The sequence below is a fragment of the Cynocephalus volans genome, chromosome X, assembly GCF_027409185.1.
Source record: "Cynocephalus volans isolate mCynVol1 chromosome X, mCynVol1.pri, whole genome shotgun sequence".
Classification (NCBI taxonomy): Eukaryota; Metazoa; Chordata; class Mammalia; order Dermoptera; family Cynocephalidae; genus Cynocephalus; species Cynocephalus volans.
Window position 1 is genome coordinate 169,897,181 of NC_084478.1, and position 17,579 is coordinate 169,914,759.

The 17,579-nt window shown below is 51.5% G+C and overlaps 2 protein-coding genes across 2 annotated transcripts; one reads left to right on the top strand and one right to left on the bottom strand.

The window, feature by feature from the left end:
- Nucleotides 1–2,728: 2,728 nt before the first annotated feature.
- Nucleotides 2,729–11,079, bottom strand: LOC134368566 (olfactory receptor 13H1-like). Its single transcript, XM_063084997.1, has 2 exons — nucleotides 10,989–11,079; nucleotides 2,729–3,720 (listed from the first exon to the last, which is right to left on the bottom strand). Exons 1-2 carry the CDS (start codon nucleotides 11,077–11,079, stop codon nucleotides 2,729–2,731), a joined length of 1,083 nt encoding a protein of 360 aa, XP_062941067.1.
- Nucleotides 11,080–16,074: 4,995 nt separating this feature from the next.
- Nucleotides 16,075–17,014, top strand: LOC134368567 (olfactory receptor 10V1-like). The gene is given in 3 exon segments (XM_063084998.1): nucleotides 16,075–16,683; nucleotides 16,686–16,710; nucleotides 16,713–17,014. Coding segments are annotated over 3 exon segments (936 nt in total).
- The last annotated feature ends 565 nt before the right edge of the window (nucleotides 17,015–17,579 follow it).

Consider the following 17,579-nt stretch of genomic DNA (forward strand, 5'->3'; position numbering starts at 1 on the left):
TCATAAACCACCCGATCTATGGTATGCTGTTATCGCAGTTGGAACTAAGACACCCTCATCATACAGCCATTCTACGAACACACCTGAAGGTTTTCCCTTCTATCTCGTGCTTCTTCCTGTGTCAATTGCTTTGCAAGTTCTGCTGAGAATCCTGTGATATGCAGATGTTTTGGTCATGTGTGAGCACACACGCTTCTCCATAGGGTAACCAAGAGGCCTTGCATTTTATAAACCCCATGCATGTCAATGGGTCGTCTGATGTTTCAGCCGAATTTCTTCTTACTCAAACATTTTACCTTCAGAAAGGTTTACGTAATTCCCACTCATGAATACTAAATATCCACCACATCCTTCATCCACGATTCCTACAGTTTGGCTAGGTCTGTGTTGAACATCTAATGTACTGCACAGGTGGCATATGGATGTGTCGATTAAGTCGAGTGTAATAATTATTAAACAATGTGTACTTAAATCACCCCATTGTACATCTTCAATATATACAAATTTATTCCTCAGTTAAATAATTTTAATAAAACATAATAAAAATATAAAATCAAAAAAGAAAAGATTTTAAATAAAATAAAATAACCATGATTATGAGATGATTTTTACCTTCTGTCCATGTTTTCCCAGAAGTTTTCAAAGCAAAATGGAAAACATACTGGTCTCTGCCCATCCCCCTTAGCCCCTGATATGTTAGTTATTCCACCTCATTACTCTCATTCCCCCGTCCTTTGTCCTCCTCAAGACACATTTGTAGGCACTGGGAACGCGGTTGCTGTGCCCCTAGACCTTCAGTCACAAGTTCCCACCCCACTGTGAACCCGACCACCTGTTTCCTGCACTGTTGTCCATCAACTGTGGTGCACGGCTGGAGAAAATGAGAGGTCGGTGCTGCTGGAGACTCAGGACCCCCAATCTACTGCGCTGCCTCACTCCCCTCAGTGCTTGTTCTCTCCACAACCGTCACCCCCGCGGTCCGTGATGACCCAGACAGAAGCAGCTTCCAGCTCTACTACGTGTGGCCTACCTGAAAACGCTTGCAAATCAAACGTTCGGAAGCCTTGAGCAGCAGACGTGCGAGCCATGAGTGGGTATTCACCGCCGAGCCACCCAGGACACAAATGAAAGGACCTACGTGCACCGGGGGCTCACAGGTGGATGCCACTGCTACCCAGAGCCACCAGCTATGCGCACATCCCACAGTGGCAGGGTCGGCTACATGCCTGGAGTTTTCTTCCTCCAACACACGCATCGGCCACACGTAAAATTGCCAGCTTCGTTGCCTGCAACCACGCACCACCTGGCACTCTGGGGTCGTTGCAGTATCTTCCCCATTCCTAGTCCTCCCCTTCAGACACGGCCTTAGCTGCGTGAGTCTGAAGCTCTTCCTTCTAGGACAGGTTACATTCCCCTACCCCACTGATACTGAGCTTGACCGCGTGGCTACCGCTCGCTCACGGAATGGGGACAAGAGCGACAACGTGCTCATTTGATCCTAGGCCTTAAGAGGCATCACGATCACTCCTCTTGCATGTCTTCCACCATCACAAAAAGAACATGTTCAGTAGCCAGGTGACCTTCTGGTCCCAGAGGAACGGAGTAGGCCCCCGTGGAGTAGGGCCATTCTAGCGCCATGATGTTCTATGCTATGGGTGTACGGTGATTCACTTAAACATTGCTCTCCTGCTAAACACTTAGGGCTTTTATTCAAAATTCTCACACGTCCAAAGAGTGCTTGAGCAAGAATTCTTGCACATTTATGTGCCGTGCATGCATTGAGGTGGCATGGTGACGTGAGATGTCAAAGCGGGTCTTTCCCATTTTCCTGGAATTGATGACGAAAGCCCACAGCTATCTAAAGAGGTCCTCAAAATACCTCCCATTCTAAATAGCGAGGACCACCCCCATTCAGGACCAACCACGTCCCTACAGGGATTTCCAAAAGGTGCCATTTCAAAGGAGCCCATTCTACGACTTCCTCATAAAGAGGGTGGAAGTGGTGGAGTCACGTTGGGGAGGAACCACCCTTCTCCCGAAGGCTCTCCCAGTGCTGTGAAGGGTACAGGGGCAAGCACCTCAAGGGTACCGTCTGTGGGAGTCTGCAAAAAGTGGATATTGACATCTTGCTCAGGGTTAGGCATTTTCAGAGCCAGCGGGCTTGCAGATCCACCCCAGGCCTCTCGGAGCAGCAAACTCAGAGGCCAGGGCTGCTGCTAGCTGAGGGCCACCTTCCCAAACAAATGGGTCACCCAAATGCTTGGTTTTTACAGCTACTGAAACTGCCTCCCCCAGAAACCCTAGCAATTTCCATGAACCCAATGGTATTTTCCCAGATCCTCACCAACACTATATACTATAAATGGTTTTCATGTGTGTTAATCAGTGAAAAGTGATATTTGGTTGTTGCATAAGTGTGAATGATTATTTCTTCTTACTGAATTGTGTGTTTGTGCCCCTTGGCCATTTTCTTCTTGTATTTATCTTCTGTCTGAACGCTTTGCAAGAGGTTTTGTATACACAGACGATTGATTATTTTCTTGTTATCTGTGTTGCATAGCTTGCATCTTATTTTTATTTAAGATGCACGTGACATATAGCAGTTTTATATTTTAATGTCATCAAATGCTGGTCCTTGTGTGATTGCTTCCATTTCTCAGATGCTTTGAAAGTCCTTTCCCATTTCTGGACTCCCACTCACAGATGTGAAGTTGCCAGGGCAGCTAAATCATTTGTGCTGTCCTATCACCCAGCGGGCTGTCGTGTGCTTGAAGCATGAGGACTTGGCCCCACAAGTTACTCTCCTGAGAGCAGCTTTTACATCCTTATTTCTCAGGGTGTAGATGAGGGGATTTAGCATTGGCATCACTGCTGCATAAAATATAGAGACAATTTTGTCCCCATCTTGGGACTTTTTGGCCTGTGGTCTCATATAAATATATATTAGTGTCCCAAAGTAGATGGTGACCACGACCAGGTGAGAACCACATGTGGAAAAGGCCTTAAGCCTAGCCTCAGTTGGATGAACTCTTAAGACAGCCCTGAGGATACAAAGGTAAGAGATAAGGATGAAAGTTAAAGGTACTGGCATTGAAATGACAGCACATACCATCATCATAACCTCTAGGGAAATGGTGTTAGAACAGAGCAATTTGAAGATGGCTTGGACTTCACAGGAGAAGTGATTGACTGCATTATGCCCAAAGAAACTGATGGGGAAGAGCAGAATGGGCACAACAGTGAGCAGGAAGGCTGTCACCCACACGACCAAAGACATTAAAGTGCATACTCGAGAAGACATGACCGAGTTGTACCTGAGTGGATTTGAGATAGCCACGAATCGGTCGTAAGCCATAATGGCCAGAAGGAAACACTCAGCCAGTGCGAAGAAGGCTCGGATGGCAAGCTGGGCAAAACAGGAGCTGTAGGAGATGGTGGCATAGTTCTTCAGGGAGTGTGCCATGATCAGGGGTACAGCACTGGTGGAGAACAGGAGATCCAGTAAAGACAAGTTACCGAGGAAGAAATACATTGGGGTGTGAAGCTGAGAACTGACTCCCACCAGGAAAACGATCATGCTGTTTCCTGCCAAAGTTAGTATGTAGAGAAACATCAGTGCCCAGAAAAGAACACTCTGGGATGTGGGGTCCTTGGAGAGTCCCACGAGAACGAATTCGGTCACTTTGGTGTGGTTTCCAATTACCTGGTAATTCATTTCGTCTATTCACAGCTACAGGCGGGGAGAGAAGGCAGACGAATCAGCTCTTTGCCAGCAAGGAATTCACCGAGTTTACTATCAGGTTGCTTAAAGCACAGCAGCCCTTGGCACAAGCTCACCTCTGAAGTTTTCAGCCCCTAACCTGCCAGCAGCTTCAGTGACCCACCCCCGTGTCTGCATCCTCTGCGGGGAAAATAAAAAAGCAGTCCTCCAGGAAAAAGGACCGGGACCCCTGGATTGTGTGAACACAGTATTGGAGGAAGAGAGAACAAAGGACCCACCCAGCCTTCTGGCCAGCAAGCCTCCCATGAGCTCCTGCTCCAAACTAAATGAGGCCTGACCACGAGAAGAAACCGGCTGCCTCTTCATTCAGGGGCAGGAGAATGACAGTGTAGCGGCACAGGGAAAGGTCCTCAGGACAATATTGGCTTGTACTCACTCGAGGTCAACACTCAAGGTCCTAAGTCCCTTCCCACACTGGGGCTGAGACCAAAAGATCCACAATGCTTTCCTCCCACCTCTTCAACCAGCAGCTCGTCACTCCTCAAGGCAGAGAAGAAAGGAGAAAGGGAAGGTTGGAATGTCAGGATATGCAGGGGAGGGACCCATTGCAGGCCAGCGAAGGATTGCTCTGCTGGGTGTCTCTGTTCCCTTCTGACTTTTGCCTACATGTGGGCAGGCGAGCGGGGCTGGCAGGCCCAGCCTGGGCTCTGGCTGGCAAGGTTTGCATTTACCTTCCTTGCACCACCAGAATGATAAGGTCTGAGATTTTCGTGGGGGCTTGCTGGACGCGACTAAGCTGACCAGAGGCATGTGTCTGACCCCTGTGTCTGTGCTCTTTGCTCTGCTCCTAACTACTGTCGTATGATTTATAACCAACGAAGCTCCTGTTCCACTTCTCCAGATGTGCGTCTCCATTCGTGCATCTGCTGTCACCTTATATACCATGCGACCCATGATTTTGCCCCAGAGTTTGCCATTTTCAACTTTGCTGTCTCTGTCAGAGTCTGGCGCATATTAGGGGCTCCCCAAATGTTAGATCCTGCCTCCACCTTACTCTCCATACCCCGTCAGTCAGCAAACTCTGTTAATGTGTCCATTTAATGAACTAGGCATTTCCAGACACACACTGTGGAGCAGGCACTGAGAAGAGGCTTCCTCTGCAGTACCTCTTCCATCCGTCCCTTCTTCTCTATTCCCATGTTTATGGAGGCCAAGACCTCATGGCCTCACACCAAGACTCACTACCAGCAACCTCCTGGACACAGTCCCTCCCCTCAAGGGGTTCACCATCTGGTGGGAGGGACAGAAAAGAACACACGATTCTACCGTGACTCGTAGTACATGGGGACAGGGTCAAGGCTGACAAAGAGCACCCGGGAAGGGGACCTAACCAGCTCTGATCAGGAAAGAGGTGACACCTCTGCAGAAACTTGACGAATGAGTGGGGACTAGCCGGTCAAAGGGAGGCGGAGGGAGAGAGAAGAAACAAAGGCGAACACCCCAGTTCCTGTTCACCATCTGTGGGGGGAGAAAATCCGGCCATTCCAGCACAGGATGAGGAGCGCTAGACAGAGGGAGGCACCGAGAGGAAAGGACTGACTCGATTCCTGAGGAGCTCATCTCAGCTACCACAGGAAAACGCATGTGGTTAGACCAGAGGTTCTCAAAGCAGGGTCTGTGGACGGGCAGCATCAGCATCCTCTAGGACTTGTGAGAGATACAGATTCTCAGGCCCCACCCCAGACCTGCTGAGTCAGGAACTCTGGGAGTGGGGCCAACAGATCTGTTTTAACAAGCTCTGCAGGCGTCTCTAATGCCTCTAAAGTTTGAGAACCACTGGTTCGAGTACAACTTGATCATTTCCTGCTGGTTTTCAGCTTTCATCCTAAAGTAGGAATGAGACACGTAACACAGACAGCTTTTCAGATGCTTAATAATTGCAGGGTCCCTCCCAAAGAATTTCGTAAAACTATTCAAACACACACACACACACACACACACACACACACACACACACACACACACACACACACACATATTTTAAAACTGGCATTAAAGTTTTTCGTCCGTTTCAATACTTGGAAAGATGTGATCTCTGTTTTCCTGTAAATATTCATAATTTAAAACCACCCCTTCTTGAATATTCCTGTGCATACCTGGGTGTGAAGAGCAGACACAGATTTTCACGAGCCGCTGGCAGGGCTTGCTCCACAGCCAGCTCCTGGTGCAAAGGCTGCTGAGTGTGCTACAGCACAGAACGGGTTCGTCATTTGGGAAGGTGGTCACTTCTTGCTGCCGTCAGGGCCAACTCCAATGTCATGCACATGTGCTTGAGTAAGTGGACTGACCTTGCTCTTCTGCAGACTCCACCTGGAGGTCTGAGGAAAGTGGCCTACGCTGCCTCTTTGCACGTAAAACTACCCCGCGCCACTGAGACACTGTCAACACCACCCGCAAGGGAAAGGTCTCCGCGTGCTCTTCACCGAGACTTCCATGAGTGACATGCATTTCCAAAAATGATATCCCAGCCCCACCTCCACCCCCGAGGGTGGAAGGCGGAATTGTCAGCAAATAGCGCCTGTGAGCTGGGTGGAGCAGCTGACTCAAACCAGCCAAGCTTCTTCCAGCTCTGCAGCCAGGCCCCCTTCACGGAAGGAGCCCAAACACTCAGTGACGGTGCTGGACAGAATCAGACCACAGCCCCTTCCTGCTGAGACTCTGAGCCAAGCTCTGTTTCCCCAAGGTTAAGTCGGCTTTGGGACAAACGCGGTGAGATGTTTGTAACTCTTGTCAGACGCTGACGTGTTTGCCCGACTTCAGGGACCCTTTGGACGGCCACGAAGTCTTCCCTTGCCTGCAGTGCTCACGTGCCGTCTCCCTCGTGGAGGAGAGAGCTGCCGTCTCAGCTCGGCGAGGCCTTGCCCTCACTCAGAGGCCCGCGGGCCCAGCACTAGGGAGGTGAGGAGCTCGATAGAAGAGATTAAAACAGCCTTAAGCACCTAAGAACTGTGCACAGCAACAACCCATGAATTATTTCCTGATGCCTTCTTCAGAGACTGGGGACTGAACAGCAATTGGCTTCTGCTTCTGAAAAGCAGGCCATAGAGTGGAAAGTGAACACGTGGGCAGAGATGAGGATTTCTTCTTTCCCAGGAGTGGAGGCTAAATTTTACTCCTTTTCCATAAATACCGACGTTTCCTAGCTACTTGATCCCCAGTTTCTGAGGCCCACCAGGGATAGGTGCAGAGGGCATCTCCGGAAGCACAAGATTGCCAAGGATTGCAGAGGCCTGAGCTTTGCCAAGAAAGCCGCCTGAATCTGGGTTATCTGATAGCCCTGCACTGTTACCCCATTGCCCATGACTCCGGGATGCAGTGAAGCCAGGATGGGTAATATACAAGCCCAGTCCTCTTGCTAGGGACGCACAAGGGTCAGCTCTACCCGGAACGACTCCAGCTAGACTCACACTCTAGGAAGAGTCATGTGGCTTGCAAGGTGGCTCCGGAAAGTAATTCCGACTTTCCAGTCTGCGTTTGGGTTGAGTAGGGGAGAGCTGCCTTGGGGGTTAACTCTGAGGGCCTTATGAAGCCGAGAGAGACTGAGGAAATCCAAAAGGATCTTGGCAAGAGAGCCTCAGGGGAAACAATTACAGGTGTGCACCAACCATATATATCACTGAGGCTGTGAGTGGCCTCTGTGGGCAGCCACACTTGTAAACGTGGTCCCTGGTGGAGCAAACACACTTACTCCTTGAGCCGGAGAATTACAACACATAAGTTCATGCTACCGCCCCACAGCGCAACGCACGGGCTTCTGCCTTTCCTATTCCAGGCTCTGTGCTGGCTGCTGTCAGGGAGGCAAAGGTCAGCAGGAGTGCACAGACTAATAGGAGAACGAAGACACATATCCGAAGCAGACATTAAGAATTCAGCTTTAGAACTAAGTCTGTTTACAACGCTTAGAATTAGAATTCAGCTGCTTAGAAGGAAAACTGAGGGCGCGACTTGACCGAGGATGAACTTGACCTGGAGCCAGACAGATATCCAGAGGTCTAAGCTCAACTCCACCCTTTCGTGGCTGTGTAATTTTGGGTGAGCTATGACACTTAACCTCTCTCAGCTTTAGATTTGTTTTCTCTTTGACATGGAGCGAATAATAGCAGCTACCTCACTTCATGGTTTGGAGGAGGAACTGAGAGAATATACGTATAACTAGTCTGTAAGTGCAGGCGTCCATGCGGGAAAAAACCCAACACTCCCCTACTCCCGTGAGTGCGGGCTCACCCTGTGGGTCCCAGGACATGAGGATCAGAGCACGGTGGTCCTGTATCAGCACTTCCTGGGGGTTATCACTCTAGGCCAGTAGGGCTTCTTCGTCTCCCCTTAAGTGCAGTCCCACCATGTTTCCCATGGACGTTGGATGTAATTCAGTGAAATAAGTCCTGGGAAATATGAATTAAATAATAGCTAACGTGATAACGAAAATTTTAGTGTTGAAGAAGAAATAGGAAGGCTGATCAATGAAACAGAATTAAGAATCCAGAAGTAGATTTTTTTAATTCATATGGAAATTTAGTGTCTGATAAGGGAGAAATTTAACATTTGTTAAATTTGATACAGGCAACATTCAATAAATGGTGTTGTGGACAACTGGCTCTCCATGAAAACATGCACCACACGAGAGTGGATCCCCACCTTACTCCTTTCACCAAAATCAGTCTCAGGGGATCAAAGAGTAAATGTAGACAATCGAAACACTAAAACACCTAGAAAGACACACGGGTGGATATTTTCATCTTCCGGAGTGCTGAAAACATTTCTGAGCGCAGGATGTGAGGCTAGAAGCACTGCCGTGCTGTTGATGATGGTGTGCATTGGAGCAGCATCTTTGGAGGGCAAGTTTGCTGCACTTTAAAGTGTGCACGCCCGGGGAGTAATTGCAGTTGCAGGTGGTGGGCACGCTGATAGCACTGATCTGCTCGCCGCATTGTGGGCACAGCTGCTGACGGTCAGCTCTGTGCCACATGAATATGCATAATCAATAAAAGTTTTTCAAATTAAAAAACAAAAAAACAAAATGTGCACACCGAGCTCACAAATGGGACGGGAGGAAAGATCCAGATGTCCAGGGAATCTGCTCTGGCCAGAGGAGAAAGTACTGAAGGAAAGGAAAAGACAGGCAGACATGCTAAACAGCGATTTCTGCATCTTAATTGAGAGGCTTCCTGTTATCTCACCCTGTGGGCTGCAGAGACAGCAAGTCCTGACTGTGGAACAGCCCAAGCCTCAGGGAACCTGAAGCCATGTTAGCAAAAGTTGGCTTCTCTCCCAAACCCCTACTCAGTGTCTGTCCCGTTGGGAAATCCTTTCCTGGACATAAATGCTCACGTCTGGGAGACACCGTCCTTCACCCCAAAGGCCATATGAACACCTTTTGCCTTCTTTATTCATTCATTCAATGAATATTTATTTAGCATCTATGGAGTGCCAGGCACCTTGCCAGGCTCTAGGGGCCCATCTGTCACCACTCAATAAGTGCTCATTCCAGAACTGAGAGCTCATAGGCTGAAGAGGATGTGCAGAAAGACTGAGACTGAGTGGAAGGATGACGTTATCTGTTCGCAGGTCAACCTCGGGTAGGTCATTTCCTTATTCTCAGGCTGGTTTTCCATGCCGTGTCCCTCCTTTGTTGTTTTTCCATTTAGTGGCCTGGGTTGTGACTGGGAATAAGGGCATGGTGACACTGAGGCAGCTTTTACCACTGAGACCACACCACTGGGGGAAGGCGCAGAAAGGAGCTAGACAGACCGGGGTCTCCATTGACTACTGCATCTTGAGATGGATGTCATGTACTTCACGTGGACTGGCTGACATCCATTTGCCAGCATCTCCTCCAATTTGTCTCCTTGGCAAGCACTGCATGGAGACCACATTCAGAAGGCCCTTCTGGCTGTCTCTTAGTGGATATTTGAGACACAGAGAGCGTCCTGGGAATGTTGTATAACAGGAGGATTTTCAAGTTAGCCCACACCTGGACTGGAAGCTGTTGGCCATCTTTGCAGCCCTTGCCACAGAAGGTGCAGATGAAACGTCTTCAGAGCAAAGGAAGAGCAAAGCACATCCACAGGGATGAAAGACAGGGAAGGGGGCAGTCCTGATGGTGTCTGAGTCTCTGGTTCCACTTTGCTCCTGTCTGAGTTTCTGGGAGACAACTACCCCACCCCCACCCCAGCCCCCACCCCCAACCTGGTATTCACATAACAAGTTCCCATGGTTTCCTGGGCTACTTGGAATTGGTTTCTGCTACTTTGGGGTTTTTGTTATTTTACTTCTCAAAATACATTGTACTTGATTTTCATGCCCCATTACCGGTTCCTCACCCCCCCTCTCCCCTCCCCGCCATCATAAGTGTGCACTTGACTTAAATAGTTCAAGGAATTTTTGTGGTTATTCCGTCCGGTTTCTGCTACTTTTGACCAATAGAACCCTAATGGTAGATCTGCTTGCTCATGTTACAGAAGAAGCTCGGTGTCTACCTGTACTGGGAGTTAAGAGGGCTCCATCAGACACTCTGTGCTCCAATCTTCCAGGCGGGATGAAGAGAGACAGAAAAAGTTTAGACTCTCTGGGGTCAACTTTGCCAACTGAGAGATCTGGTTAACTATGAAGAGCCCAAGATGATGGCAGCAGAGAGGTTCTTTTTCTGTCTTGTGGTGGCAGCAGTGCCCCCTGACCTCTAGCTGGCACGTTTTCCTTCAGAGAGCCAGTCCATGGCAGTGCCCAGCTCTTTCCCTGGAGTCTCAGCATCTAAGGTAAGAAAGCAAGGGGGCACCTGCCTGGTGAGCCTAAAACTCTGACGCATACCTACCTTCAGGCAATTCTGACTTTGCAATTCTTTGTGGTCGCTCCAAATACTAGAAAATGAAATTAACCTGCCAGCCTGTAGCTATCCTTTTCAACACACAGAGAACCTGTAATTACTGAACTCAAGTGAGAAAAGAACTTCCAACCAGATTGCTTCGTCACGTTTTCACCCAACACATGAGACGGTTCCACTGAGCAGAGCTCAGTGTCCAGGTACGGGGGTGTCTGTGGCCTCCTCCCCACGGGCAATGTGGTGAAGGGGGCGGGGCAGAGTTCCCCGTGGGGCAGAAGTGCCAGCTAAGAAACCAAAGAAGTCCTGAGGCCCCAATCAGGACTTTCCTTTTCAAAGAGTCCAGATAGTTAATAGGATGCACACAAACATCCACGCCGGCCCTACACCCACCGAACTTAGGAGACAAGCCAACGTCCAGGCCCAGCACCATGATGTTCCCAGAACTCGGTTCTGTGTTGCCCCCAATCCTATCAGAGTCCATGGTCTCTAACTGGGATCTAACTGGTATCCAACTGGAGCCAGATGCAGAAAACCAGGATAATTTTGAGAGCGGCGGTCCCGGAGCTGTCACTGCTGAGAGAGCTCCGCAGTCACCATGGCCGCTCTCTCCGTTCCAACAGAAGAGCTTCTGGTTTTGAAACTGTGGCCAAGAGCAGAGGGGGCCAGAGGGCAGGAATGAGGAAGAGAAAAGTGGAGCGGCTAGAAAACTGCCACACGCCCACCTTGGTGCCGGCAGCCCCTCTGGTGGCGGAGGCAGAGGCAGAAACGGCTGGAATGATTCAGAGGAGATTGCTAGTGATCCTAAGCTCCAGCAGAGTTGTCTGGGGTCCTGTTTTCTGCTTTGGGGTGTGGGCCTTGTCCCTGCCACCGCCTAGAGCCCAGCACCCAGCACTGTGCTGGCCCTGCAAGGGACGGACACTTGTCATATGGCAGCCGGTCTCCCTTTCAGCAGGATCTTCTCTCTGTCTCGTTCTCTCTCTGTCTCTCTTTCTCTCTTTCTTTCCTTTCCTGTCCTTCCTTCCTTTCCTTCCATCCTTCCTTCCTTCCTTCCTTCCTTTCCTTCCTTCTTTCCTTCCTTCCTTGCATCTTTTCCTTCCATCTTTTCCTTCCTTCTTTCCTTCCTTCCTTCCTTCCTTCCTTCCTTCCTTCCTTCCTTCCTTCCTTCCATTTCTGTGTATCTGTCCATCGTTCTTTCCTTTTCTGTTTTTCTTCATTGTCTCTTTTCTTTCTTTTCTTCTTTCTTTGTTTCTGTGTGTCTTCCTGCCTGTCTTTTTTCTCTGTCTTTGCCTTTCTTTCTTTAAAAAAGGAAAAAGAAAGGAAACGGAATGAAACTTCCAGGATGTGGCAATGGCGTTGACCTGGGCGCTGGTATTCCTAGAAAGGGCAAGGGCATCTGGGAGGCTTTTCTGAACAATAGGACCAGGGGACTGCAGCTGGTAGGTGAGGCAGCTTTATGAATGCAGGTGACACATGAATTTAGGAATGCAGGGGACGATGGAGCTTACTGGGCTGCACGGAAGCAACTGTGGCCCTGCTCTTCCGAGATGTGGACCGTGGTACAGGTTGGACACAGGGCTACACCTAGATCAGGAGTTGTCGGGGTGTGGATATGCTGGCCTTGGGGAGACGTAGGCATGAGACAGGAGGTTAGGTCAGCTGAGGAGCAGCATTCTCAAGGTTCCATTGCTCTTATTCCCCAGGTCACTAAGAGAAGTAAGCCACTTCGATGACTCTGATTTTGCATATTAACGAGGGAGGCCCTGAGAGCCTCCTAGTTCTTACAAAGAACAAGGGAATCTCAGTCGTGGGGGGGGTGTCGGTTCAAATGCCCCAATCTCAGGCTCCATTGCCCACTTTGAGCTTCTCTCTAGCAAGGACTGGTCCCTGGATTCGACCCCAGCCAAACCTGTATGTTATCTGCCTCTCAAATCAGCCTGAGGCTGATTCACGTAATGGTAATGAATTCTACAATGGGGACTGCAGATTTAGCAGATCTGACTGAAATAACATTGTCAGGACCTAAACTGTATCCAAGGTTTGAGAACGAAACACAAGTCATCGGGATTGGGATTTGGGTCCAGCTGTGTGACCTGGGGAAGGCACGCCCCTCAGTGCAGGGATCCCAGTACGGCCTCCTTCCTGACCTCTCCTAGGACTTTCTCAGTCCTGCCTTCACTGCTACTTAACGCAAGTCACAGGCCGTGGCAACTCCTCTAAGGACACTCCCTTCCTAACAACCATCAGCTATACTTCTGAGGGCTGCTCCCTGTGGTCCAAACAGGCTGGAAAGACACCATATGGGTCCTGGGAAGTGGTGCTGCCAGGTCCGGGCCCCGTGGCCCTGCCCCTGCTGCCCTGAGGATGGGCTGTTCATCGCTCTTGGGTTCTCACCAACAGCAGACGGTACCAGAACAATCTCCCACAGGGCTGCTGCCTGCATTTCTCCTTCAGCTACTGGATCTGCTCCTTCCAGGTAACCCTGGGCCTCTTCTCCATGGGTGCTCAGGGACATAAGAAACGAGCAGGGAAGGACACGCTGGCAGTCTCCACAGCCTGGCAGCTGCTCTGTGCTCTACCCCAGGATGTGCTTTGTACCATGGAACGTAATAAGGAAACACGGGAAGCCACTTCAGCATCGAAGTCATAAAAGACTGATTACATGACAGTGCATTTTAGTTACATTTTATTTATGTTTCTTTGTGTGTGTATGTGTCTGAGCATGTGTATATGCGTGAGCGGGTAAGAGTGTACCTCAGAAAGTTCATGGAAAGGTTTGTGTTGTATTTTAATTCTACTTTTCCACAGACTTTTTGAAGAACCTCAGACATTTGTGAGTGTGAGCACACCTGTGCATGTGTGTGAGCGTGTGTGCGTGCGTGAGTGCATGTCCTTGTGTGTGTGTGCGTGTGCCTGTGTGTGAGTGTGTGTCCATGTGTGTGAGTGCGTGTCCATGTATGTAAGCACATGTCCATGTGTGTGCACGTGTCCATGTTTGTGCACGTGTGTGCCTGTGTGTGAGCATGTGTGCGTGTGTGGGTGCGTGTCCATGTGTGTGCACTTTTGTGCCAATGTGTGAGTGCGTGTCCATGGGTGCGAGTACGTGTCCATGTGTGTGAGTGCATGTCCATGTGTGTGCACGTGTCCATGTGTGTGCACGTGTGTGCCTGTGTGAGCATGTGTGCGTGTGTGAGTGCGTGTCCATGGGTGTGCACTTGTGTGCCTATGTGTGAGTGTGTGTCCATGTGTGTGAGTGCGTGTCCATGCGTGTGCACGTGTCCATGTGTGTGAGTGTGTGTCCATGTGTGTGCATCTGTCCATGTGTGTGCGTGTGTGCGTGTGTGAGTGCGTGTCAATGTGTGTGCACGTGTCCATGTGTGTGCACATGTGCGTGTGTGTGAGCGCCTGTGTGTGAGCGCATGTGTGTGTATGTGAGCGCGTGAATCTGTGTTTCTATGCACCGGACAAAGTGGGGAGCAAACGCCCCTCACTGCTAAGAATGGTTCTCCGGGGAGTGCAGAGAAGGACTGAGGGAGCAGAAACTTTCACTACGACTGTCACTTTTGAAGTGTTTGGATCGTGTGTGACTTCTACTCTTGCTTCCGTGTTTTCTGTATTTTCAAGGTTTAAGGACCAAATAAATAAAGCGATCCCCACATTTCTGCAGCATTCTCATGGGGGGACAGAGTGCAAGCGTCCGAGGAAGACAAACACGAGCCCAGCAAGCACGTTCTCACCCACAGACAGAATTTTCAAGGGAGGGCACAAGGGGCTGGTGGGAAGACTGAGCATGGAGGGTGGGAAGCTGGGCTGGGTCACGGGAGGGGTTGAGCGCCAGCTGTGGGGCCTCTGTCTGAAGGGAAACTGGCCACCCTGCTCTCTGCCAGTCCTGCCAGCCGTGGCTCCCATGACCAAGGGTGGGGGAGATGGCAGAGGGGAAAGCCCGGGTTTGGGCTCCGTCAGGACAGGGGGCTTCAGGCAGGGGCTTACTGTGATTTCTGGGGAGAGGCCAGGGGTGGGGACAGGAGCAGGGCACGGGCCACCCAGGGAAGAAGGCTTTGTGACCATCTGCTCTGACGTGAGGAGTGGGCACGTCGCCCCTAGGGACCTGCTCAGCTCAAAGACTCCCGGTGCCGGTTAGGTACGTGACACTTAGTGCAACAGGCAAGCAGAGCTGTCTTCAGACTGGGTTTTCTGGTTTCACCGAACCCGCTTTGAGCCTCAGTGGTCCCCATAGAAATGGCAGGTCGCTAAGCAGCGAGTTCCTTTAAGGGGCAACTGGGCTTCCACAGGGCCGTGAATGCCTGTTGACTCTTGATTTGCTTCATCTGCAGGATCTGTAGAAACTTTCTCCTCGTCTCCACTGCTGTGATGGAGGGATGCACGGGAAGAACCTGGAGGCTCATCGCAGGGTTGCTCCTTGTAACTCGGGTGCTGCCGAGGGAAGGAAGAAGCAACGCGTCCCCCAGAGTCTGGGAAGCAGACCAGCCGACGGCGTGGACAGCCGGCGCTCGACCCCGCGGCCGTGAGAAAACGTCTTCCCCGACTGTCCTGACTGTCCTAACTGTCCCGTTAGCGCCGACCCTGTGAGCCGCCCACACCTGTGCCCCCTGCTTTGCTCACGCGAGGCCCGCACACTGCTGGCAGCAGAGGATGCACAAATGAGCCACGAGCCCTCATGCGTCCTGCTAACTGCGCCAGCCACTGTGGAAGGGGCTGAGGGCAGACGCTTCTCGCCCCTGTGGAGCTCATAGGCTGTTGGGGAACACCGAGAATAAGCAAAGAATTACAGCCTCGGTGGTGCATAATATGACGGCTGAAGCCCAGGGTGCTGTGGGGACACAGGAAAGGGGCTAGCCCACCTAGGGCGTCAGGGGAGGGGTCTGGAAAGGGGTGGCACAAAAGCCGGGCCTCCCTGCAGCTGAGGCGTGCAGGCACAGGAGGGGCAGCAGCTCGTGCCGGCTCTGCCCCCTTCCTCTCCAGCACCCGCTTCGCAGCCCTCGGCTGCAGGTAGCAATGTCGCAAGTGCCTGAGATGAACTGGCCAGAGCTCACGTCCTGCAGGAATTCCCTAGAGCAGCAGTGATCCTGCAGACCCCGTCTCCATCAAACTCCAGACCCCCACCGCAGACAACGCTGCAAGCGCAGGACGGCTCTGGCAGAAGGGATGTCTTCAGGGCCTGTGAAAATCAACTGCACGTTTACAACTCGCTCGTCTTGGTTCGTTTCTGTAAGAGCCCAGCCAGGGAACTAAAGCAGCATCTCACCAGCCGTTCTTTGTTCTCAGTGAACAGAGGGCGGAATTCAGGAGGCTAATCGGACGGAGGTGAGGGCCGAGCCTGGGGAAGGAGCTGGCAGGGCCTGGTGAGCCGGGTGCGCTCCCGTCCGTGCGTGGAAAGGGCTCCAGGGTTTCCCGTGACTTGGAGAATTGCTAGAAAGCTGTCCTTTCCAGCCAGCAGTCCTGCGGCAGAGAACACAGGATGGACACGTGCTGGAAAAACCACACCCTAGGCTCTGAGTTTATCATCTTGGGCTTTGGAGACCTGGCCGAGCTGCGAATCCTCCTTTTTGGACTCTTTCTAATCCTGCATCTTGTCACCCTAGCGGGGCACATGACTATTGTGCTCGTCACCCTCACGAACTCCTGTCTCCAGACCCCCATGTATTTCTTCCTTCGAAACCTGTCCACCATTGAAATTGGCTATGTACTGGTTATTGTCCCCAACATGCTGGTCAACTTCCTGTCCGGGAACCAGCGGATGCCCTTCCTGGGCTGTGCCCTGCAGATGCAACTCTTCGTCGCCCTTGGTGGGGCAGAGTGTTTCCTCCTGGCCGCCATGGCCTATGACCGCTTCGTGGCCGTCTGCCACCCCCTGCGCTACACAATCATTATCACCAGGGCCCTATGCCTGCACATGCTGTCTCTGGCATGTGTCGGCGGCTTTGCCCTCTCACTCACCCTCACCACGCTGATATTCCTCCGGCCCTTCTGCCAGTCCCGTGAGGTCGACCATTTCTTCTGCAACATCCCTGCGGTGCTATTCCTGGCCTGCGCAGACACACGAGCCAACGAGATGGCAGTCTGCCTCGTGTCTGCACGCTCGTCCTGCTGCTCCCTCCATGCTCATCGTGCTGTCCTACGGATTCATTATCAGCGCCGTCCTCAGCATCCACTTTGCTGAGGGCAGGAGCAAAGCCTTCTCCACCTGTGCTGGGCACCTGCTGGTCTCTCTCCTGCACTATGGCTGTGCGATATTCACCTACATTCACCCCAAGTCATGCTACACCCCGGGACAGGACAAAATCGTGTCCTTGACCTACACCAATGTCACCCCCATGCTCTACCCTGTGATCTACAGCCTGAGGAACAAGGAAGTCAAGGGAGCCCTCAGGAGCCTCCTGGGGTGCCACAGAGGCTGAAGAGCAGCAGCAGGTGACCCCTGCACCAGGTGACCCCGGCCCCAGGTGACCCTGGCTACAGGTGACGGGGAAGGCAAGGCGCGGCCACCAGGACTAGCCCGGCCCCCTTCAAGAGCCCCGTCAGTCCTCAGATCATGCACCCTGTGGCCCGTCCTCCCATTGAGTGCTTGGCCATGGTTCTCAGCACACCAGAACTCGCTGCCCCCTTTTCTGTGGTCAGACAGAAGGGAAGAATCCTGAGGTTTTCTGAGACAGGGCAGTTCTGCAGTGTCCACCCCCTCAGGAGCAATTCCAGGACCACCTGGAGCACTGCCAGCCATGTGGACAGGCAGAAGGACGTGACATGACCCGAACAAAACGTGAAGCCAGCCACCTCTCTGGACAAAACGCCAGCGGGGACAGAAATACAAGGAGCTCCCAGATCCAAACTAGGTAAAGTTTGGATGCAAAGGCTGAGCCGGCCCAGACACGGAATTCCTGCATCACTAGAAAGTGACCTGGAGGTCAGCCGAGATGCAACAGTGCACACCGAAGTGGCAGCATTAGCGTTAGCAGCGGCAGCACT